The sequence below is a fragment of the Talpa europaea genome (genome assembly GCF_964194135.1).
Source record: "Talpa europaea genome assembly, chromosome: 3".
In the NCBI taxonomy this organism is placed as follows: domain Eukaryota; kingdom Metazoa; phylum Chordata; class Mammalia; order Eulipotyphla; family Talpidae; genus Talpa; species Talpa europaea.
Window position 1 is genome coordinate 111,685,111 of NC_140069.1, and position 26,788 is coordinate 111,711,898.

Sequence of the window (26,788 nt, forward strand, 5' to 3'; positions counted from 1 at the left end):
ATTTATCTGTGCATACAAGAGCTGGGGTGTAAGAGTGAGAGGATTCACCAGAAGACAGAGTGGGGAGCAGAACAGGCAGATTGACTGAAATACACTGCTGAGGGGAGCAGCGGTTGAGACAGAAGAGGTCTGCTGAGCTATATGGGTTAGAAGCCTGGCAGGGGATCGAGTTCATGCTGCAGTGGCTGCCAATGGATAGCTTTATAGTACTGATACTTAACCCCTTGTGCCACCAGGGAGGCCCTTCATTTATGCAATTTAGACCCACCGTAGCAAGTCCTGTTGATAATCCAATTTTGTCCTCAGCCTCAAGTGTGAATTTCACTCAATTTTTATATAAATATCTGAAACGTGGAACACCAGCTGGATGATATTTAGCTATAGACAGTTCAGTGACCTTATAAATGTAGCTGGACCTTCCCCAGAGACAAAAACCCAGAGTAAGCTAGTGACTTTATGTCGGTTCCTAAGAAACCATTAATCTGGTGAGAATTAGAATGTGAGCCTACACACTCTATACTTTTTATCCTTTTAATCATCTTTCTTGAGATATATGGAATAGTTCCTGTTTTATTTTGTTTTTGTTTTTTTTTTCCATGCTAATTGTGCTATGCTTTTGGTGTTTTTTATGTTCTTTCCTCTGCTTTCCCTAAAATTCCAGTGTAAATCCTTCTCAAGTAGGTTTATTCATCTTTAAATTTACCTTTGCTTTTATTCACTCACTATTTCATTCATTTATGTTTTCTAGACACTGTAAACTCTGAAGATATGATAAGATGAACCAGAAAAACACAGTTCAATCTTGTCCTCTTTACTGATACCTTCTTTTTCCTCTTGCCTATGGGTAGGATTGGTTTGCTTGGGCGCTCATAACAAAGTACCAAACACCAGATGACTTAAACAACAGAAATTTATTGTCTCAGGTATATAGGCTTTAAATCAAAAATCAAGTTGTCAGTAGTGCTGGTTCTTTCAGAGGGCCATTCCAGGCCTGCCTCCTCGTTTCTGCTACCCAGTAGCTTTGCTGGCCCAGTAGGTAGTGGTGTCTCTGTATTTCTCTATACTGTCGTCCCTCCCCGTATATCTGTCTCTGTATCCAGTTTTCCCTTTTTATAAGGACACCAGTTTTATTGATTAGGTCCCACACTAATGACCTCCTTTTAACCTGATTTCCTCTATGAAAACCTTGTGGCCAAATGCATTTATATCCTGACATACAAGGGTTAGGATGCCTATATATCTTTTTTTTGTGGGGAACACATTTCAACCTATAACATGTTAACGGACAATATCACACTTTTTGTTTGTTCACAGGGAAATGTGGACTTTTTTTCTTGTTTACTTTATTGGTTAGTTTTGGTTTTAGTCTTCTTTTCATATATTTAGCTTGTAACCATCTAACAAGCTTTTGGGAGAACTTTAATTATTGCAGAATACTCCCTGATGGGTAATGACTTCCTTCCTCAGATTTCAAAATGTTTGTCTAAATTTTGCAAGTTAGAACATTGGAGATTTAAATTTTATGCTATTTCTACTCAATAGGAATTTAACTTTAATGTGGTTGTTCCATTATAGAATTTTGGCTATAGATTTTGAAACAAATACCCCAAGGCAGAAGTATTTATTATATGTGTAGTGTTTTACCAGTCCTTTGAATTCATTCTTACCTCTAAGATATCTTATACATTAAATTGATTAAAATTAGCACTACTAAACATAAAACTACAAAATAATGCACACAATTCAATTTAAACTGGATCAGGGAGTTAGTTATCTGATATTTTATCATGTTATGTAAGAAGTGAGCTCCATCTCTTTCATAGACCATATCAAAGTCACAGCCCCAAGACCAAATTCTGTTTTTTGACACCATCAGTTTTATCTTGAAATCTTCAAATTTGAAATTTTAACTCAGTAAAGATGGAAAGAAATTACCACCTCTCCCATAAATCCTTCAGCTTGCTTCCTAGAAAAATTTCCAAGAGATACAACTGAAACAAAGTCAGAACTTACTCCTTTCTGTAGGATTGTGCTTGTTCCTTAGATATGTATTTTGAACATGTATTAGGGAAAAAAAAACACATTTTCTACTGAATGTTGGCATATGCTCAGTGATTTTCTGACATTTAAAGTAGATCTCTTAGTGGGTTAAAATGTTTTATAGAAGCCAAATAGTTAAAAGCAAGTAGAAACTTGTATAGAACAACCAAATATCTATTTGTAATGTCTGAATGAAATAAAATTTATAGCCTTCCCATCACCAAATCTGGCAATTATACTCAGTAATGTTAGTTCCTTTCCTCAGGTTGAACATGTGTCAATATTTCTGTTTTCTCAGCAGAAATTTGCCAATTATCATTCAAGAGCTTTACCTTATGGGTAAATTTGAGAAATAAGTCTCTGTGCCTTATATGTTCTTTGGAGTATACAAAACTGCTTCCTTAGAAATTTCAGTGTCCTAAAGTAATTTTGAAATTTACTTGATTGATTTTCCTTGATTGATCATTAAGTACCACCCTCTTTTTTAATACTCTATCCTTATATCCTTTAGATGTTTCTCCATATCACTTATTATCATCAAAAATACTTTATTTGTTCCTTTGTAATTTTATTTATTGTTGTTTTTTCCACCTGAATTTATGGGTGAGATTTTATTACGTTCACCACTATATTCTCAGTGCCCAAAAAATACCTGATTCATAATAGGTTTTCTGTAACAATAAATTAAATTGATGAATGAGTGAGTGAATAGACCTTTTTATCCATCAAATTACTTTCATTTGGGAGGGAAAGTTCACTAACCCCTTACTCCCACCTACAAAAAAAATATTAAAGCAATTTACTCATCTTCTCACTATCCTGTATTGTCACTAAAGGATAGTGTACTCACAGTACCATATACGTTTTTGCCTCTGATGTGGGTAAACCTCACCTACCACCAAAATTTCGTTGCCATTCCTACTTTCAGGTCAGCATCCTCTATCCTTTCTCTTTCCTCCCCTTCCCTAATCCCTCTAAGGAATCACTATATTTTTCAGAGTCTGAGAACTACTTTTGTGTGATTTGTTAATTTGTTTTCTTTGGTTAATTCCACATATAAGAAAACATCAATAATTGTCTTCACTGATTTATTTTGCATATGATAATCATCTCTAATTCAACCCATGTTGTCACAAAAGGTGAGCTTTCATCTTTTTTAATAGCTGAGTTGCATTCTATTGAGGATATATACCACACATTCTTTATCCAGTCGCACATCCATGAACATTCAGGTGGTTTTCATGTCTCTGTTATGGCAAATAATGCTGCTATGAACATACAGGTGCACAAATATTTTCAAATTAGTGTCTTCATATGCTTCAGATAAACACCTGGTGGGGGTATTGTTGCACTGTATGATCTTTCCATTGTTAGATTGTTTTAAGGAATCTCCATATCATTTTCTATTGGGCTGCACTAATTTATATTCTCACAACAGAGAATGAGAGTTACTTTTTCACCAGCCCCTCATCAACACATGCAATTCCCAGTCTCTCTGATATAGGCCATTGCCACAATTTTTTAATTTGTATTTTCCTTATAATAAGTGATGATGGGCATTTTTTCATATGCCTGTTGTCTAGGAATGGATAACCATTTTTTTCATCTATGTATTTTGTGGCTTTAGATCCTACATCCAGATCTTAATCCATTTTCAGTTAATCCTACATGTGGTATTAAATAATGATCTACTTTCCTTTTTTTTTTTTTCTGAAGTGGTGATTCATATTTCCCAGCACCATTTGTTAAAAGGCTTTTCTTTCTCCAGTTCATGGTCTTGGCTCCTTTGTTAAAAATTAACTGTCTATATATGTGCTGGATTGCTTTTGGGCTTGCAGTTCTATCTATTTGGCTGTCTGTTTTTATTCTAATACTATATGATTTTGATTATTATTGCTTTATAAAATAATTTGAAATAAGGTAGTGAGCTATCACCATATATTTTTCATATTTCTGAGTATTTCTTTAGATATTTGGGATCTTTTGTGATTCCATAAACATTTTAGAATTGTTCACTTTATTTCCTTGAAAGATGCTATTAGGCTTTTAATAAGGATTACACTGAATCTGTATATTGCTTTAGGTAGCATGAATTTTAACAATGTCTATTCTTCAGTCTATGTACATGGAATGGCTTTACAATTCTTTGTATGTTCTGTTTCTTTTTAGAAATGTCTTATAGTTTTCAGTGTATAGACCTATTTTGTTGTTTACTCCCAGGTATTTTATGGTTTCCATTTCTAGAATGAATGACAGTATAGTTTCTCAAATTTATTTTAGTCTAGTATCTTTCTGTGTGTATGTGTGTGTAGCTTATCTCTAGCATCCTATCATATGGAAGAAATTTCCAGAGTAGCAAATTGTGGTCCTCATTCCCTTTATCTTTTTTCTGTATGTTGAGATTGATTTATGTCATTACCCCATATGATTGATGATTCAGGAAGAAAGGTTATTATAGCATATTCCCTACAAAATCAGGGGAAGAAACATTATCCATTGAGAGAAATATCTGTGTAAATTCATATAATTTGTTTGGAATTAGAAGAGATGTAATTCATTTCAAGATTTCTATCTTCAAAAATAACATTTGTATTCATTTCTCTATCAAAGAAAGACATGTTTCAGAAATAGCATATTTTGTTATTGATAATAAGCCACGTTTTGCACTAAAACTACTTTTAATATTTTATCAACCCTAAGGGTTTAAAAATGCATAGGCTGTTATGTGACAAGACTCTTTATCCTACCTTTAGGCTTGTTTAATAGTTGCAGAGCTTATTTCATAATAATCAAACTCCTTATTAAAAAATCTTTCTGTTCTAGAATTTATGCCAGTATCCTATTGCAAAGCAGATGGCATTCATGATCTGATTTTTACAAGAATATGTTTTGCTTCACTGATTGCTGTTTTTGATAGCTATTTTTAAGATTTTTGGAACCCTTTAATGTCTATTTTTGAGAGTAATTTTCATAACCTATATTAAGAAATTTTATTTTCTGTCAGATTAGTTTCTGTAAGAATATACAGACAAGAAATAGTGATTTTGACTTGCCAAGTATGATTTCAAGAATAAATTTATTAAGGGTTGTTTTGCACTACCTTCTTTGAAAACATAAGAAGCCATTCTATTATAAGTGACTATGGAATAAGCTATGTTACATGGGGGTAATAGTCACATATGTCTGAAAAATATTAATATATTAAATATTGTCCTTGTAAATAGCACAGACCTCCTTTTAGCTATCACTCCTGACTTTTTAATTACTATTAATATATTTTCTCATGCTATTTCTTTTTTTTTAAGATTTATTTATTTATTTATTTATTTATTTATTTATTTATTTATTTATACAAGCACTTAGTACAGTCAGAATTGCGGGAGGGTGAGAGAATTCACCAGAGCAAGAGCAGGGAGCACAACAGGCAGTGTGACGAAGTACACTGCTGAGGGGAGCAGCGGGCGCGGTAGGAGAGGTCTGTGTGCCATGTGGGACCCTCACTGGTGGCTGGGGATCTAACCAGCACTGCAAAGGCTGCGGGCAGCTTTGCAGCCCAGCACTCAACCGCTGCGCCACTGGGGAGGCCCTCATGCTGTTTCTTAAGGACTCACGTGAATGATCACATATAGGTGTATGAAACAAATCTGAAAATTATTGAGCTAGCTGATAAGCCTTTGAATAAATTGTAGTATGTTAGGCCAAATTTGAATTTCTGATCCATAAGGTAAATATCATTTCCCATGACAGGGACAAAACAAGTCCCCATTGTTTTTTCTGAGAAAATTCAACAGTAACCAGAGCTCAATCTTCTGACGTAGAGACTACTAGTATGTCTTAAGCATTTACTTCTTTGAACCTCAAGCTGAAATCACTGTAAAGTGTACTAATTAATGCAAATGATCTGATGCTTTGGAAAACATATCATAATTAATACTTTTTATACTTTATATCCAGAAAAAGTAGCATAATTGGAGATTTTCATTTTACTGCATTTGAAATAAATTTTATTCTGATGTGAGATTGCTAGTGCAGAATATTTTATAGAAGCAATGGGGTCACTCAGTTTCTCTCTGTGGATCTCTGATTTGTTCTCAAAATGGAATATTTCCCAGACAGGCAGTACTATAGTGTTCAGCATCTTGATGTATAAAAGAAATGAGTGCTGGAAAGAAAAAAGGAAAGATAGATACATTTTTATATTAATTCTTGGGAACTTTTATTAAGTCTATTGGCCTGGTTCAGATTGCCTGCTTAAACCTTGTAACACATTTTCTGATAAAAGAATATAGACATTATTTCATAGTAACATATTAGAACTGTAAATGATTTTACCCTAGAGAGGGAACCACTATTATATCATTGCTCATGCATTTAGTATCCTATTCCAGCAGCATCATGTGAAAGTTTAATAGTATAGAAATGAGAAAATAGCAGTTATCTATGTTCATTTTCCAGTAATCTGTTATTTTAATTCTTATGCTATTATGTTTTCATAACTTTTAAGTTATCTGAATGCATTTAAATTACTTCTTTGTTTCTATTTATGTTCACTGATCAGCAGGTCTTCTGTAAGCCAGGCTAAGTAGATGAAGACATCTTTTCTGAGGCACTAATAAATTTGCAATAGTAACTGCAAAAGCTGTGATTTTAAGCTTAGTCATAACTTGACGTTGGGAGACTAAATGGAAAAGAAAGAGGACTTCAGAACCTTTAAGTATATTTTTTTCTTCTAAGGAAAGTTATCAAGAAAATATAATGTTCAGGGCCTCCCCTAGTGGCGCAGGCAGTTGAGTGCAGCGCTGGGAAGCTGTCCGCAGCCTTTGTAGTGCTGGTTCCATCCCGCCCAGCCAGGGAGTGTCCCACATGGCATGGCAGATCTCTCCTGCCGCATCCACTGCTCCCCTCAGCAGTGTATTTTGTCAGTCTGCCTGTTCTGTTCCCCGCTCTGTCTCTGGTGAGTCTTCTCACCCTCCCGCGAATCTGGCCTGTACCCTGGTTCTTGTATAAATAATTATATCTTTAAAAAAAAAGAAAATATAATGTTCAATGAAACAACAAATATAGCTGTATTCTTACATAACTATGAATCTTTATAATGAAAATGTAAAATTTAGAAATATGTCAATTCTGATCATTAACATTAGCTTCATTTAAATCTTATGCCCTTGCAGTTATTGAACATTTCACTTCACAACACAACACTGAAGTATTGAAATGTTATATTTCTTTAATTCTATAAAACAAATAAATGTGTAGTATTGCATCATCTCTGCACTTAGAATCTTCAGTCACCCTTTGAAGTCCACATTGAGCATGCCAGTCAAGATCCTATGTGTTTTGGTTCATCACCATCTAGCTTAACCTCCACATATAACTTCTTCCTCATGCACACACATGCTGCAATACTGTGACCTAGATTTGGCAAGTGGTGTTACATAGGTGCAGCCATGTTTTCATGCCATTGTATATGTGTTCTGCTGCCTAGAGACATTGCTCCTGTCAATTTTGCAGTTTTCCTTTCATCATTTATAACTCAAACAGTCTCCTTAGAAATCTTATATGTATCAGATCATCCCAAGATACAAAAGCCTTCCTCTATACTAAGCACCACATGTAAATGTTTATTATAGCATTGATCATGTTAAATTACAGTTCAAAATGAGATCTCTATCTCTTATGTGTCTAACTTCTAAAAGCTATATGCAGGGAGAAATGATACCATGGTTACTCCTCTTTACATAACTATGGCCTAGCATAGAACATGGACCTAATATTGATCCTATAAAGATTGATTGGATAGGTGGACAGAAGACTAAAAATAAATTTTACCAATCCCAAATATTTAAAAATTACATTTAATATTAGATTCTTTCACAATGAGTCCTACTCATTTTATAAAATAAAAATAATTTCTTTGACTATATCTTATAGAAATTTGAGAAATAACACTGTTTAGAGAAAAAAATAAAAATGATAGATTGAAAAATACCAAATGGGTTTATGATCAAAAAAATTGAAAATAAATTTCATATTGATAATTTATTTTACTTTCTTCCCATTTTGAAAATGATTGCTTCCTCCAAGCCTTTAAAAGTAACATTGATTTTATGTATCAGATATAAGCAGGTTGTGTTAACATATGTTCATTTTTACCATATATGCTAATATGAATATCTGCATTATAGAATATTTTGGTGTTTAAAAATATTGAATTTTAAATCACATTGTATTTTAGCTTGAACATTAACATTAGGCAAACATGGAATCAAGTTCTAGCTCTACTTATAAGTGCTGCATGTTTGGATAAGTTACATAATAGCACTAAAATTACAAGTATCTGAAACCTGAAATGATTAATATTTCCCCTGTAAGAAAGATGTGACAGAGATCTATTAAAAAGGATATGAAGCTCTTAATAATGCTTAATGCATAGTAAGTTTTAATATATCTTAAATCTAAACCTTTTAGTTATTACTGTTGAAGCACTGTATTATAACTTGCTAAAAGATATCATTATATTCAAAACTAACCTTTTACACTTTTCTCTGGTTTGTTTTCAAATATTCTCCTCCCCTGCTCCTGACCCTCAACCTATCTTGTGCCTTTACTCTCTCAAGAATAATCTTCATCAGAAGTCCCACCCAAAACCACTATTCTGTCTGTCACAAAGCTGTGAAGCATCTATCTGCCCTCGCTGCTTTTATTCTCTCTCTCTTAGCATGTATTCTTTTTTAAAATTTTACTGAAGCAACATTGCATTAGAACACTATGTAATCAGGTATGACCTAGTAGAATCACTTGTGACAACTGATTTTCCCAAATCAATGATTTTTTTCACTGATAAATCAAAGGCTGTGTCTAAATCTGCCTCTGTGTGAAATTTGAACATTATGTAGCACAGACAGGTAATTATATTATCTCATCTTGTGCTGAAACACTCTTCTGAGGAGATTTGTTGTCATATAAATATTCCTCTTGAGCTCTATATATGAGTATGATAGTTGAATAAAGCAGTTGTCTAAAAAAAGAAAGAAAGAAACTATATAGTGTGGTCATTATACTGAGCTATAGCAAAGGTCCATGTGAACAGAATAGACTTTATTGCATTTGTTGGAGTATAACCATCTGAATTAATATTAGAACAGAGGATGTTAGAATATTGATGTTGGGGTGAAGGAGACCCTTTGAAGGTGAATTAATGTTTTCACTAACATTTCAGAGAATGTTAGGGAAGGAATGAGTCAGGGAAGAAGGGAGAGGAAATAGATACACATTCAAAAAATGCTCACCTTTAAAACTTCCAAAATGCCTTTCTAAAGTATATAATACAGATTTTGAAAAAGAAAAGGAATTATTCTTTTTGGGACATTCCCAAAAATATAAAGCAATAAATGTTGCACAGATTGACATTTCCGATGCTACTGTCCAGTGAGGTAGAAACTAGTTTTCTGCTTGGCTGCTCAGCTCAAGAGCAAGGACTTTAAGTAAGAAAGCAAAACAGATGGGGGAAAAGCACATTAAGGGAAAACTTAAAGATGTGTCATGAAATACTGAGTGTCATTTTCACAATTTTAATTGGAGAACATTTTGTCTATACTACTAGACACTAAGAAATAATTTGTATATTTGTGCAATTTTTAAATATATACTGCTTTGTTTATTCTGCTTAATGGAGTTCTGCAATTCAGTTTTTCATTTTTTTCTTGCCAGTAAAATGTTACAATTAAGAGTAAAATTATTTTTAAACAATTGCAGTTAAATTAACATGTACTAGAGAGTCAAGCCTACTGATAAAGGTGTCTAATTTTACAATAAATCAAAGATATTTTCATAGCAATGATGACACTGTTTATTTAGTGTTGTGATTCATGGAAACAGTTTTTCAATGATTCCACAGTACTCTCATTGAAGAAAGTTATTGGATTTATTTTGTATATGCTAGGCACTATAACCTCTTGCACTATGTAATGAATTTAAATGTTCTATCTATATTTAAAATAATTTACCATGAGAAGTATCATTTAAAATTTCATTTTTCACATGTTACTCCTCTGTTATGTTTTATTTTTCTTGTAACTCTTAAAACAATAGAAATTCTTGAGCAGTTGCACTTAACATTTTGTGTATTTTGGCTCTGTGTAGGTATGGGATAGGATGGAGGATGGAAGAGTAGGTGGTAAAGAACAGATTTTTTTGGGAATCCATTATTGATGCCATCCATAGAAGAAAATGCTGAATAGTTTAGTATTCAACTGTTATTTTATCCCCAAATGGGAAACCATTGATGTTAGGGTGAAGGACACCCTTTAAAGGTGAATTAATGATTTCACTAACATTTCAGAGAATGAAACTGCTTTGTGTCTCAGTGTATGTGTAACAGTTTATTTTCCAATTTTCAACTTTATGTTTGCCTAACTTCATCACCCTACACCAACTTCCCAGTTAAAGGAATATACTAATCCATATTTATGTGTTTAAATAGCTATCTTGTTTGGCGAGACCAGAGTAGGGGGAGGGACAACCATAGCTATTTCATTTCACTTCCTTGTGTTGAAGAGACATAGCTTCTAATAGATGATATTTATACCCTAAGAAAAATAAATTACAAAAAAAATCAGTAAAAGCAAATAGTCAGAGAATAGTTTATTATATATGAGAATTATTCTTCCTACCAACACAAAGGTTTTCTCTCATTCAAAGCAAATGCAACTTTGGATGAGAAGAGTTCAAATAGGATGGGACACATAACTCTGAGAATAATTTCTGTTCTCCAGTTCTGTGTATATATGTATGACTCAATCAATCAATCTATCGATATGTCAAGTATATATGGATGGATGGAAATAGATAATTATTAAAGGACAGAGCTCATGACTTGCTCTTCATTATAATCTCAGTACTTAGTGCATGGAACAAAAGGGATGATGTCTCTTTTCACTAAACACATTCTCAACTTTTAAAAATAATTTTACTCAATTGTTAGTTTTTTTTTTATTTTATTAGTAATCTTCTGATTCCTCTTAAAATAGTTGAAAGATGGTAAGAAATTTTTGATTTTTAAATTGAACTTAGCTATCTAATTGATCTTCCTTAGTAACTCTGGTATTTAATTTCTCAAAATAAATGTCCTGTCTTAAGATTGTAATTTCTCTTCTTTTAACTTTAGAGTAACTGATGACTTTTAATAAAGAATTCCATAAGTTTTTAATCTGACTGGAAGTTCCATATCCTCTTATTTTTCCTTAATTATTGCAATTATGATAAATTTCCCAAGATTTTCATGCCATTAGACTAGAAAGATGAATCTTCTGCACTGAATGGACTAATTCACATATTGTAAGCACCTGAGTTTTTTTTTTCTCCCTGTTCTCTGATAAAGCTATATTTTTAAAAAAAACTTGATTGAATTACTTTTGAGTAATAATTTGTTTTCATTCATTAATTTGATTCAACAGACTTATCCTACATAAGACATTAATTTTAGGACCATAAAACAAATTTATAACAAGGCAAAATAATCTGATGTTCCTGTCTTTATCAATTCACTTAGAGTGTTGCTATCACTTAGAATATATTTTGTTCTTTCAATCTTTGTCTCATTTGTTCTGTTTTCCAAGTACTATCAAGTCCCAGTTTCTCTTTGAAGTCATCTCTTTTCCGTTCAGATTGAGGCACTGTTATGTACACATACTAGCATTTTCTTCTTCATCCTTCTACATCATTGGTTCTCAGTCAGAGAACCAGTGGGGGATTTACCTAATCCCCAACCCTAGGAAGTATTTCACAATCTAGGATGACATTTGTGATTGAAATTTTGACTGAGGGAGGCTATACTAATGGTTTGTAGTAGACAGAGTTACCAGTAACCTCCCTACAGTGCACACAACAACCCTCCAATTCCATGGCCAACATTAAAAATCATTATTGGTTACTTGCATTGATACATATGATCTGCTTATGGATCCCTTACCAATGATATATTTACTTTTCAAAACTATGTTGGTGACTGTACAATTACAATAATGGAACAATGTAAAATGTTTTTCAGAAGCCCCACCAGATTGTATCTATTGCTTCTGTTGTCTCAGTGGCTGCCACATTATCACTGGAGGAAATTAAGTTGTGCTGTCACAATTGGCTCTTTGATAAAACCATGCTGATTGCTACCCAGTACAGTGCATTGCTAACAATTTCATGTTCGGTTTGATGGTTTGCTCTGGTATTTCCCATGATATTGGAGTTAATTTCACCAGTATTAATAACCTTTTCCATTAGTAAAGATGAAAATGGATGAATTGTGATTTTATTATATATCTAGTTTTCAAAATTTTTATTCTATACATTTGTTCTTCTACTTTTCTTTTTAAATAGGACACTTTCTGAATATATTTCTATCTCATAGGTTGTTTTTATTTTTTAAAGATTTACTTATTTATACAAGAACCAGGGTACAGGCCAGATGTGCAGGAGGGTGAGAGGATTCACTGGAGACAGAGTGGGGAACAGAACATTCAGACTGACTGAAATACACTGCTGAGGGGAGCAGCGGGCAAGACCGGAGAGGTCTGCCACGCCATGTGGGTTGCTCTGCGACCAGCAGGGATCGAACCTGCACTGCAGAGGCTGTGGACAGCTTCACAGCACTGCACTCAATGGCCTGCATCACCAGGGAGCCCCCTACCTTATAGGTATGAATACATCATTAGGCTCAAGTGAACCAGATTACCCCTCAAATTTCTCTGAAACATTACATTTCGTAATTATCTCCACTTAGAAAATATTCTCTTGTTTAAATCCAATCATTAAGAACCAGGCTTTCTATTATATCTTATCCATCCTTTCATCCCCAAGTTGAATGTAAGACCTTGTTCTGGGTCCCAATACAATCTGTCTATAGTCCCCTGATCCATCTTCTGACTTATTATGTAGATGATTTTTTTTTTGCAGCTGTGTTTTCTCTAGAAAATTATATGATCTTTATCTCTATCAAGGTATCTTATATAGATAAATCTTATAGATTATACCCTATGAAAGTTACCCTACCTCCACTCTTTATCCTCATCTAACTCTTTATAAAAGTATTTCCTGCTTGTCTGAAAGAAGAGTAAACTAAAAATGCAAGATATTATCACAATGAACGTTGATTTCCAAATAACAGTTCCTATATTTATAAAAAGGAAACATCTCTAAGTGTTTCTAGCACTACAGTTGTTTATAAGTTCATCTCTGATATTTACAACAGGAGTATTTTAGCAAAACTTAAGTTGTTCTTTCATATAACATGAAATATTCTGGTTTGTGAGTTTTTTGAGAACAATGTCTAAGTTCATTCTTTCACATGTTCTGTACCTATAAGTATCTGGAACAATGCATTTTAGAATTTTACTCAGCAACTACTAAATAAAATAGTAAATAGAATGCTGCCATAATTTATAGAGCAATCAATAGATAATTTCGATAGCATCTATTTTTAAATTATTCAACTTTTTGAAAAAATAATAAATATCCTCCTTGTCTAACTCTTAGATTAAGCTTTGATTGTTTTGGCAATGAGATAATGCATATACATATATTTTAAGTCCATATTTCTTAGCTATAGTTTTTATTAATAGCTCTGATACCTCAGAACAAGGAACAATTCCTTTACATATAATCTACATAATATAAATGTACTCCCCTGAGAAGAATGTTTTTAAAATAAGTTGGGCAACAAAACATCCTGAAATTTATTTGCTTAGGTATTACAATCAAAATTAATTATTCTCTCAGTCCACATTCCTCCTCCATTCTGTTGGAAACTTCTTTTTCTTTTCCTTGTTTTGCTCTTTGCCCACCTTTTTAAAATTAATTTATTTAAATTTAATTATGTAATTATTTAGAACAATTTTATTCAGATTAAGGGTACCAAATCCTTCCAAAAACAACTTCTACAAAGTCATCAAGGAAAATCTTATTAAAACCATGTTTTCTAGATCTATATCTTATCACTTCTAATATGGCCTCCAATTTTAATCATGATGAACTTTCTTTTATACATTTCTTAATCATTTCTAAACAATTCTATTGTTTTGATTGTTTGGGGATTCTCTAATCTTACTTTGCATGAGCTGACTGCATTGGAATTAAATATTAAATTTAAATGTTATTTATGGTCTTGAAAATCAGTTCTTTTTATTTATAAGTTGACAAGATATTGTTTCATATTCTCATTATATTCTGTCACCTGAAATAAAACCTAGACTATGTTAACTTCTTTACTTCTTTGACAAAGCAATAATGTAAGAATAAATATTAACTTCCTTGTATGTAAAAGAAAATTGAAGTGAGTTTCAGCAATTTGCAAAAGAGTTCATTGCAGGTAATAAATAGAGCCAGGAATGAAACATAGAGAATCTGGCCTGTGAAACAAAACTTTCAATCACTATATTGTAGTGCCTCTTATTTGGGAAGAAAATGACTGAAACATTGACAAGTTTCATACTCTGTGACTATACCCATAGTCAGAGAAAAAGTATTGGATTACCAAGTTGAGAACTGCAAAACTATTTCAATTTGTAAGTCAGAGTGGTCATTTAGAGTACTCAGTAAATAGCCTCTCCTACAAGCTTTGACTCCAGCTTCTAGGACTCATCTCCGTAAAACACAAAATATTAACACAAGTGAAGGATCAGTAAGTATTTGCAACCCCGGAGATTAGAAATTCCTAATAGCTGGAATACTTCTGTCACCTATACATTATTTAAAAATTTTGAGAATGATTAAGCCTAAAAACTCAAGAACTATAAACTTAGGTTAACTACAGAGTTTAAGAAAACATTGTATACATGCATAAGCAATAAGTAATTATAAGATCTGATATTAATTACTGGTTTACTAATCATTACTCCTAGTATACTAAATAGTCTTTCTTATGAGTTCACATAGATTTTTCCCCCTATGATCTAATATATATTCCCCTTCTTCTTAAAATCACTTCTTGATTCAGAACTTTTAAAATAATTGCAGCAAGTCTTTGTTTTACTTTTTCATTTCTCTATTCTTTCATTCAACAAGTATGTATATCATTTAATGAGTTCCTACACTATAAAAAATTTATTTTTAAAATGTTAGTGTCCACCCCAGAAATATTTTCTTCATTCTCTATTTTCCCATTCCATAGTTACCTCTTTGCTCTTTGGTTTGTGTGCTTTCTCCCTGCCAGGATTAGCATTTACTGGTGTGTTAATTGGTGGGTGTTTGTAGTCTCCTTTGATGGGAAGGAGAATCATTATTTTGAAATGTCTCTATGTTATGCAATGCCATAACACTTTCAGAATAACAATACCTATTATCACAAGTGAACATTCTAAATTTTAAAAGTTTCAAACATATACCAAATCTACCAAATGCCAGTCAAGGAGAAAGAAACAATTTCCAGCTTCCTACTGTATACCATTATATTCAGAGAACTGAATGGTTATTGTGGAAAAACTTTTTAAAAATAAAAAATATGTTATTTTGGAAAATCATGAATAAAGTAATCATAAGATTTCAATTTTCATCATCACTATTTTATTATGGTCAGTTGATGCTAAAAGGTATAATGAGTATTGTTTTCACAAATTTTGCAAAAGATTTGCAATATGAATTAAAAATCTATAAATTTCTGTAATAAATTCCTACAATATATGCCAACTATTATATATAGTTGCCTGTTTCATTTCATCTTCCATAACAGCCCTAAAAAGCTTTATTATGAGTATTAAGTAGAATGAAAAGAACTGAGGTCATGAGGGAATAAGTAACATGTCAAAGAGCTACTTTGGGCAGCTCCACTTCAACATATTCAGTCCTTGAGATTTCACTGTGAAGAGAAATAAGCTCCAATTTCAAAATCTTTCTACCATGTTTCATAGACTCACAATGCTTGTTCATTGTGAATATCCTTACAAATATTTTAACTTTCATAGATTTAAATTTTAAATTTATTTTAAATTTCATAGAAAAATACATAGATTGATTTTAGGATCTTACTTCTGATTATAATCTCTCTTAAACAATTATTAAGAGTAGATAAAGAGAGCAGATACATGATAACGGAAATCAAATTTTAAAAAGAACCAAGGAAATAAATTTCAAACAATAAAATGAAATCTATATACATAAGTACTTATATACATAAGTACATAATAGAATGCAAAGTATGTTTTTAAAGTTCTCCTCAGAGCCTAAAATATGAGTTCTATAAATGATTCAAAACTCACTTCTAATGTTACAGAAGTTGTGGTAATAAATACTCAATTTACCAGGAAAGGAAAACTTAGTTAATTACATTTGTGACCAACAAGTGACATTACATACAATATTTTTATACTGTGATAGGTAAAACATATATGAAGTCACTTATTTAAATGTAAATCTTGACGTCTTACTGTCTTTTATATTTTTCCTTGATAATAAATTTCTGTATTTTGTTTACTTAATTTTAGACGAAAGGTTCTCAAACCATGACACCGTCTGGCACCCAGAAAAAAGTTAAAAGAACTCTGCCAAACCCCCCTCCCGAGGAGACCTCCACAGGAACTCAGTCTACTTACAGCACACTGGGCACAGTTTCCAGGAGAAGGATCTGCAGAACAAACACGATGGCACGAGCCAAGATTCTCCAGGATATAGACAGAGAGCTTGATCTTGTGGAGAGGGAATCTGCAAAACTTAGAAAGAAACAAGCTGAACTTGATGAGGAAGAAAAGGAAATTGATGCCAAGTTACGGTACCTGGAAATGGGAATTAACAGGAGAAAAGAGGCATTATTAAAGGAGAGAGAAAAGAGAGAGCGAGCCTATCTCCAGGGAGTAGCTGAGGATCGGGATTATATGTCTGACAGTGAGGTGAGCAGCACCAGGCCCACCCGAATAGAAAGTCAGCATGGCATAGAGAGACCAAGGACTGCTCCTCAGACTGAATTTAGCCAGTTCATACCGCCACAAACCCAAACAGAATCTCAGCTAGTTCCTCCTACAAGTCCTTATACGCAATACCAATATACTTCCCCTGCACTTCCCACTCAAGCACCTACCCCATACACTCAACAGTCCCATTTTCAGCAACAAACTTTATACCATCAGCAAGTTTCACCTTATCAGACTCAGCCAACATTCCAAGCTGTGGCAACAATGTCCTTTACACCTCAAGCTCAACCTACACCAACTCCACAACCTTCTTATCAGTTACCATCGCAGATGATGGTGATACAACAAAAGCCACGGCAAACTACACTGTATTTGGAGCCCAAGATAACTTCCAACTATGAGGTTATTCGCAACCAACCTCTGATGATAGCACCTGTTTCCACTGACAACACATATGCTGTTTCCCACCTTGGTAGTAAGTACAACAGCTTAGACTTGAGAATCGGATTGGAGGAAAGAAGTAGCATGGCAAGCAGTCCAATATCAAGCATATCTGCAGATTCTTTCTATGCAGATATTGACCACCATACGTCTCGAAATTATGTCTTAATTGATGACATTGGAGAGATTACCAAAGGAACAGCAGCATTAGGCACTGCATTCACTCTTCATGAAAAGGATCTATCAAAAACAGACCGTCTCCTTCGAACCACTGAGACACGAAGGTCTCAAGAAGTGACAGATTTCCTAGCACCTTTACAGACCTCCTCCAGATTGCATAGTTATGTGAAAGCAGAGGAAGACCCAATGGAGGATCCTTATGAGTTAAAGCTTCTGAAACATCAGATTAAACAAGAATTCCGTAGAGGAGCAGAGAGCTTAGATCACCTTGCTGGTCTTTCCCACTACTACCATGCTGATACTGGCTATAGACATTTCCCCAAATCTGAAAAGTATAGCATTAGTAGACTCACACTTGAAAAACAAGCAGCAAAGCAACTACCAGCAGCTATACTTTATCAAAAGCAGTCAAAGCATAAGAAGTCATTAATTGACCCTAAAATGTCAAAATTCTCACCTATTCAAGAAAGTAGAGACCTTGAACCTGACTATTCAAGCTATATGACTTCTAGCACTTCATCTATTGGTGGCATTTCTTCCAGAGCAAGGCTTCTTCAAGATGATATAACTTTTGGCCTCAGAAAAAATATTACAGACCAACAAAAATTTATGGGGTCATCTCTTGGCTCAGGACTAGGTACATTAGGAAATACCCTACGGTCTGCTCTACAGGATGAAGCAGATAAGCCATACAGTAGTGGTAGCAGGTCTAGACCTTCTTCTAGACCTTCCTCTGTCTACGGGCTTGATTTATCAATTAAAAGAGATTCTTCCAGCTCTTCCCTAAGACTGAAAGCTCAAGAAGCTGAAGCTCTAGATGTTTCCTTTAGTCATGCATCATCCTCTGGCAGAACTAAACCTACCAGTTTGCCAATTAGCCAGAGTAGAGGAAGGATACCAATTGTGGCCCAGAATTCTGAAGAAGAAAGTCCACTCAGTCCTGTAGGCCAGCCAATGGGAATGGCTAGGGCTGCAGCTGGACCCCTGCCACCAATATCTGCAGACACCAGGGATCAGTTTGGATCAAGTCACTCATTGCCTGAAGTTCAACAACATATGAGAGAAGAATCACGGACTCGAGGCTATGATCGTGACATAGCATTCATCATGGATGACTTCCAGCATGCTATGTCAGACAGCGAAGGTAAATTGGGCCTCATACTACCTTGTTACTCTCAAAACTCAAACTCTTATTTTTCTGCATGTTTGATTTTTCTTCTTCAAGGATGTATTCTATTTTTCTTGGTATGTCTTTTGCATGTTTACTTCAGTTTTATTTCTTATAAATGGAAACTTTATCTTGTGTATAGATTTTGTGGCATGCTTTGCTTCATTTCTTTTTAATTTATTCCTTTATTGTTCTCTTGATTGTTTGCTTGATTTCTTTGGCTTCCACTTTTCCAATTATCAAATAATTGTGTCAATAAAATATGGTCATCCTTTAAATTGATAGTTGGAAGGGTTTTCATTGTATGATTCTTTTATTTTTTGAAATGCATTTTAAATTTAGTCATTTATTTTTGTGAAATTACTAAAGTTTAGAGATTAAGTACTATTTTCCTAGACTGTGTAATAGAAATTCTATCATTTTGTGAAATCGGTGTTCATTAATTGAAAGAATATTTTCTTTGAGGATTTTGGATGAGTCCTTGACTGTTAGTATAAGTGAACTTTTATAATTCTTTCCAAATAAAAGGTTAGTATTTTCCCTCTCAGTATGAATATCACAACTGACACAGCTGTTCATTTTACATTACATATTAGAAAGTTTAGGGCTAAATATGATGTTGACAATCAGTAGTCATATCAGTATATGTGAAACAGTCTTTAGATTTAAAATTGAAAATTCCCATATTTCCTTTGTGAATTTAGATAAATGAAGCTGAAGGCCTCCTGGTGGGCTCTTTTTTTCCACTTTACTTTTATAATAGCCCTACCCCCCCTTTTTTTTTTCTCTAAATTATTTCATTAGTGTTTCATTTTGAATAAGTTATATAAGGCAAGTACATATTTGGCTAAAAACTGACTTGTGGTATTTTGTTATTGTTGTTCAACCATTTAGAACCATAAGAACTTTAGAGAATGATCTAATCTAATTTCAAATTGGAAGAACTGAGAGAAGTGGTGCAGGGATATGAAGAGTCTTGCCCATGCCAAGAGAACTCATGGTTCTTGCTTCCAACACCACCACCACCCCCACTCTATGTTTTGCATTTTAGTGTAGATGTGGTTTGAGTCCTAGAAATAAAATATTTCTGATCAAATAAAAGTGTCATTTATGTTTTTGGAGATTGCAGAGCACTAACCTAACATGAATATCTCCCCTATGCTGTACCTAGCATTTTCCCTGAATTTTCTGGGAAAACATGTTTTCTTGAAAAGGATTTTCTTTCTATTTCTGTATATAGACACCAATATGATTTTAGAAGTTCAAATCTAGATTTGGAGAGAACTAAGGTAATCATTGGATCAGAGGACTTACTGTTTGCCCTAGTAAAAGTCCAACAGACTACTCACTTTCTGATTAGTTTTTTCACCTGCAGTGGGCTTTTGGATTGACCATTTTTATTGATAATTAACCAATTAAATAAAACACTATTTCTTTCTTATTTAGCCAATTGTTTACTGAACTTATATAAATAAGAGGTATCTTATGTAGAAATGGTCTTTTTTAATTACCTGTTACACTATTCACATTTGACACACATTTTATACATGTAAATTGACTGCTGCAAGAAAATTAAAAAGTTCCTTAGTAATCACATCTGTAAAATAACAAAATAAAAAATACATTAGAAAAAGACATTTCTAATTTAGTTACATGTAACATTTTAAGAAATAGCAATGTAATCAGAATTGGAAATAAACTGACAAAATTTGGATCAAGTTTAGATTCTAGCTTATTTTTTATAGATATTATGAAGGAAGTGAGTATCTATCTCAAATGTAATTATTATCAAAGTTATATATTCAAGTGTAATTATGTGCTATGTTAGAGAAGATATTTACTTATAACAATCAGTTTAGATTATACTGTTTTCATAAGAAGTATGTAATAAAGGTATATAAGTAGTAATATTTAGTGTGGTTAGGATAAAATAATGAATTTTTAAACATAGGCATAATTTAATGCCTTAAGGTACTGTATGCATGATGAACAAATTAAATCTCTTTATCACAGACATTTTGTCAACACAGTGCCAGACATACAGATGTGTAGAGATATTTCAAAATGTGACATTTATTTACAAACATATAAAAATAATTGAATATTTTATTTCTCATTTGTCTATATGATGCAAAATCATAATCATCCAATTATATGAAAAATGTTCTGATAATGTAGATGATGAGGCATCAGGCAGTATACAAAAATATTAAATGGGTAAATATGACACTAAAGAATTAAATAATTAAAATGAAATTTAGATAAAGTCAAGCAATTAAAGTGTATTTGAAAATTTAATGGAACAAGAAATTAAGTCATAAAGATCATGTTGATATAGAATGAGACAAAGACCAATTCTAGCAAATTGAATTACATATATAATATCTGTGTGAACTGTAGTGATTATTTTTTTAAATGTATGTTTTAAATATATATTTTCTTTGTTTTTATCTCATATAAACTAATTACTCTGGGTGAAAATGCCCTACAATTTTTTTTTAAATCATGAATTCTTTGTAAGTTGAACACTAGAAAGTGTGTTTACCAGTTTCCTAACTCATGATATTTATGAACTCCTCAATATTAAGGATTTTTTGAACAAATTTATACCAAGTTGATGCTATATCAGTATTTGAGTGACACTAAGAGAACTTTGAAAAGAATTACATTCCAACAGGCTACTTAGTATCATGTAGACAAAACATATTTAATTTATTTCACATTGTTTCTTGTGTACTTTTTCTGAATTCAGTTAACCTTTAGGTTATAAATATATTTTTCAGACTTATTCTATATGGTGTTAATTGTGAATTATTTCACTTGAAGTAAAATCTAGGTAGACATAATTTACACTGTTTAATATTCATGACCATCAGCTTGAATTCCACAACTTGATGTTCATGCAAAGTTGATTTTATATAGACCAGGAGACTTCCCTCTCTAACAGACTGGAGAAAGACAGTTGGAAACAGTCAGCATATATATTTGTCTCTGTAACCTACCTATTTTGCTGAAAAATCCTTCCAAAATAGAATTCATGAAAAAGCAATAAAAACCAATATATAGACTTTTTATAAAAAATATTTTGACCAATATATGAATGAAGCTATTCCTATAACTCTTGCCAGTGAAAATGCTAGGTCCCAAAATAGCTTACTTGTATTTCACATTTAAGAATTCAGGAAAATACTATCAGCCTAAAAAAAGATAATGTTAATCTTCAGCAAATTATAAACTTGGAAAATATTATTATTGTAAAATCTAATTTTAAAAATTCAGCCCTCATGTCATATCAGACAATCACAACTATAAATAATTAGCAATTATTTACAACTGGCTATAGATGATGAAGATGGAATCAAATATAAAAGCAATTCATTCATCTGGTTGCTCTTGGTTGATCTATAAATTCTTATGCAAAGTTTGGTAGACATTTCTAATTTACATGTAACATTTTAAGAAATAACAATGTAATCAGAATTGGAAATAAACTGACAAAATTTGGATCAAGTTTAGATTCTAACTTATTTTTTATAGATACCGTGAGGGAAGTGTGTGTCTATCTCAAAGTTATATATTCAAGTGTAATTACGTATTATGTTAGAGAAGATATTTACTTATAACAATCAGTTTAGATTATACTGTTTTCATAAGAAGTATGTAATAAAGGTATATAAGTAGTAATATTTAGTGTGGTTAGGATAAAATAATGAATTTTTAAACATGATTAATGAATTTATTTGTATTCATCAAATCTATTATTTTTTTTAAATTATTATTTGGTATCAAATTAAGGCTCTGAAAAGTAACAAATATCAAGTAGATTGTGAGAAAAGTTTAACTATTATTGAGATTCACAGACAAACTAATATTTATTTTAAAGTGTGCTGTTTGTAATTAGGACTTAAACGTCTTTCGATAACTGATGGCTTATTTTTCCTTGTTTCGTTTCAAAATATCATTGATATTATGACTTTTGCAAGGCATTGGTTTTAGTGTTGAGGTGGGAAAATAGAGAAGACATGAACTTTGCCCACAAGCATGCTAGAATCTAATAAGGGAAATCAGACAAGTACATGTGCAACCACATATCAGGTATGTAATTCATCAAATCTACAACTGAATATGACACATTAGCTATCTTTCTGTGTTAACTGGGGTAAGTGATGTGATTAATCAGCAGCTTTGAACAAGATCATAGGAGACTTAGAGGTGAGTAGTGGTGGTGCACGTGTTGTGGGTTTGCCAGTCCTGCATCATAAAGCAAATGACCTGGTAAGAAGTAACTCACAGGAGAAATTTCTGGAAGAGAAGACAAGCAGGGACGTAGACATAATAAGAAAACTATCATCAGATAGAGAGGAGAACTCTAATGTAATATTGTAGATACTACAATTTCAAGAAAGCATGGGTTGATAGTATCATCAATACATCTTTCAGGATAAGCACTTGAGAAGGGCTGCTCCATCTGAAATTTGGGAATAGCATTTTATTCCCAGACACTTAATTTACAAAGAATAAAGCAATCTATAAAAGTTAAATACTGTATTAGATAAAATACCATTTTTATTCATTAAATCATATCTTTAAAGTAACTTGAAAGCACTAGGAATTTAATGAAATATAAAATTTTAAATAATACGTACTTTATGTTTTAATTTAAAAAAAAGTAATGTCAATTTTTGTTACATTATAAGTTCAAAAAGCACTCTGGGGCCTCCCCGATGGCACACATGGCACTGCAGACCTCTCCTGCCTCACCCGCTGCTTCCCTCAGCAGTGTTTTGGTCCATCTGCCTGTTCTGCTCCCCACTCTGTCTCTCGTGAATCCTCTCACCCTCCTGCGCCTCTGGCCTGTACCCGAGCTATTGTATAAATAAAACATAAATATTTTTTAAAAAGCACTATAATTTCTTGATCTAATTTCTGAATCATTGATCTCTACAGAAAATAACTTTCATTTTTAACAAAAATTTCTGTTAGATTTTAATATTAGGCTACCAAGTGCTTATGGTATACACATTCTTGACAATGATCTAGAGCCGCCTTAGAAATGAATGTTTTTCATTTATTTATGAATGCCATAGAAATGTCATGTTTTCAAAAATTACTCCATAGTCAGCAGCCACATATTGATACTTGGTTGCTGTTACTGTGGGAAAATTACAGAGACTTCTGTACCTAAGGAATACATTTTTTTCTTAGATTTTTAGTGGTGAATTATGGGGTTTAGTGAGGAGGTAGAAACTAATGGACTGAGGTTGAATAGAATGACTTCTGAGGAATATTTCTATGTCCATTTACCTATTCAATCACTATGTAAATTTTTGTCTCCTGAATTGGGTTTTATTTTATTTTTTTTTAAAGATTTATTTATTTATTTATACATACAAGCACTGGGTACAGTCAGAAGCACGGGAGGGTGAGAGAATTCACCAGAGCCAGAGCGGGGAGCAGAGCAGGCAGAAGGACCGAAGTACACTGCTGAGGGGAGCAGCGGGCTGCAGGAGAGGTCTGCGTGCCATGTGGGACCCTCCTCCGGTGGCCGGGGAACAGCTGGGGATTGAACCGGCACTGCAGAGGCTGCGGGCAGCTTCGCAACCCAGCGCTCAACCGCTGCGCCACCGGGGAGGCCCCTGAATTGGGTTTTAATCTTCTTTTGCTCTAGAGATTGAGGAGGTGTGTGCACCACTTTTTCTAGGTTATTCCGTGGTACAAATTTTTTTTAGCAATTTTATTTTTAACATAACTTTGGAAGTAGATTTTCTCATCTCACTGAGAGTTGTGTTTGAAATGCATGAATGGTTAATAAGTTGGGTGCATGTTGGTACTTTAGGACATCTCTTTAATTAGTTAGGATTGCAATGCTTGATATTTCTTGGTCTCTAAAGCCTATCACCTGCGTCGTGAAGAAACTGACTGGTTTGACAAACCCAGAGAGTCTCGTTTGGAAAATGGACATGGTCTAGACCGAAAATTGCCAGAACGATTGGTCCACTCTAGACCTCTTAGTCAACATCAAGAGCAAGTAAGTGCTATATTGAGCAATTTCTTTTATATTTACTTTTAAAAGACTCCATTCACCAAAAATGATCCTAGTTATCCCAATATGTAAGGTTTCATCAATTAACTTCACAAGTGATTTTTTTTCCAGTTAAACTTAAAATCGTAATTACCTTGCTTTATCAGCTATGAATGACTGACATTGCAGCTTTGTTGTGATGCTTTTAATAGGCAACTTAAGTGATTCATTCCTTTAATAGATAATTAAATTTGTCCAATATACCCATCACAGCTATACAAGGTGATTACACAAAGCCCTTGAAGAGCTTATAACTTGAAGAGCCTATAACTGCTTAAACATTTTCTGAAATGAGTTAATACTGAATATGTCTTTACTAAACTTTATTTCATTAGTAATTTTAGTAAAAAATCTTCCTAAGGCAAGTGATACAAGACTTCATACTGTAGGGGCAGGATGGGCACCAAGCACGTTATCTATGTTCTGGCAGACAGGGTAAAGGAGGAATCCTGGAGCCCTCCGTGGCTTTCTCAGGCTTTTATTGAGCTTTAGATGTAATGTGGCAAACAGGTACACTGCAGGCAGGGGGGGTGGGGGCCTCCAGACCCCCAGCAAGTCTTCACTCTGGGCTTCTCTCTCTCTTTTCTGGCTTGCTTTCTCCGCTTCTCTCTCCTGCCTCTCTCCTGCTTCTGCTTCTCTTGGTGACTATCTCAGTACTCCTCCCACGGCCCACAGAAGTAAACAACATAACAATGCAACAACTGCAGGTTGTTGGGCATCAGACAGGGCAGTCCTAATGGTGGGAGGGCAGAAAAGCCTGAAAACCATTTACTCTACACATACTAATAAAGCTCTGCTACTATGGATATAAATATTTTATGATTTCTATCTTTCACTATTTATAGATATCTTTTGATGCGAAGTTCTAAAAAAATAAAGCTCAAATTTGCTCACTGATTTACTTTCGCTTCAGAAATCTCATTTTACCAGATGGAAACAGATAATGGCGTCTACGCTGTCCTTATATTCAATTCTCACTATTGAGAATTGAAATCACAGTCTTGCAACAATAGCTTAAGTGTTACTTCTTCTACCCTAAGGGGCTTCTATAGTAAATGTAAAATAATTCCATCAATGGCACAACCTTTGAATACAAAGAAGTCTTCAAAAAATATGAGAATGAGAAATAAGTCTCAGCTTCAAGTGCACATTGAAACTTCTGATTTTCTCAACAAAGGCCCATTTCTTCAATAAAATCAATGCAAAATAAATGAAAAGCAATTCTAATACGTGGTGAGATGCAGAATATGAGCATCTCTTCTGATTCTACTCCTCTAGTACCACTTAACCACTGAAAATTAAAACTACTTCTCCATTTCTAGGCTATTCAGAGTAAAATCATTAACTATCAGTTTTTCATATTCTTTATCTATTGTCATCACTATTTACTATACACTTATATACTAACAGACATCCTTAGAGCCAATTACATTTGCTCATTAATTTTCCAAGCAGAAAAAAATCAGTGCATAAGAGAAATTGGTTATAAATGTTAAGAAAATAGGAACTCAGTAACCAATAATATCATTATATAGTATAAAATGCTTTGTCATCATTTGAGAAGCTTCTAATATATTTTCATTGATTGAGTCAATGTTATTTTAAATAAGCATGTCTAATTCTGTATATTGTATTTTAAGTAACTTTAACATTCCTTTTTCACCTTATCACATGTATGTCTTAGATAATACAGATGAACGGGAAGACTATACACTACATCTTTCCTCACGCAAGAATAAAAATAGTAAGGGACTCTAAGGATCACACAGTTTCAGGTAAAGGAAATAAAGCAATCTGGTCCTTATTTTAATGTGGGATTGAAATATGTATTTGGATTTCAATTTAAATGACAGTAAATTTTAGAAATCACTACTTTTTATGTCAAAATGTGTGTTTCAAAAAACTTCAGATGATAGGTAGGCAGGCAGGCAGGCAGATTTAATATAGTAAACCTATGCTAGAGGTGTTGTTTTTTTTTTTTTTTAA

The 26,788-nt window shown here is 33.2% G+C and overlaps 1 protein-coding gene across 1 annotated transcript in view; it reads left to right on the forward strand.

Annotated features, from left to right (window-relative positions):
• Positions 1 to 26,788, forward strand: part of PCLO (piccolo presynaptic cytomatrix protein) — a gene marked incomplete at both ends in the record, with an annotated part of 281,873 nt that overhangs the window by 168,173 nt on the left and 86,912 nt on the right. The window contains 3 exons of the mRNA XM_084230265.1: positions 16,509 to 18,696; positions 24,612 to 24,748; positions 26,487 to 26,577. Coding sequence (XP_084086391.1) covers positions 16,509 to 18,696; positions 24,612 to 24,748; positions 26,487 to 26,577 — 2,416 coding nt within the window. The remainder of the gene's footprint in view (positions 1 to 16,508; positions 18,697 to 24,611; positions 24,749 to 26,486; positions 26,578 to 26,788) is intronic.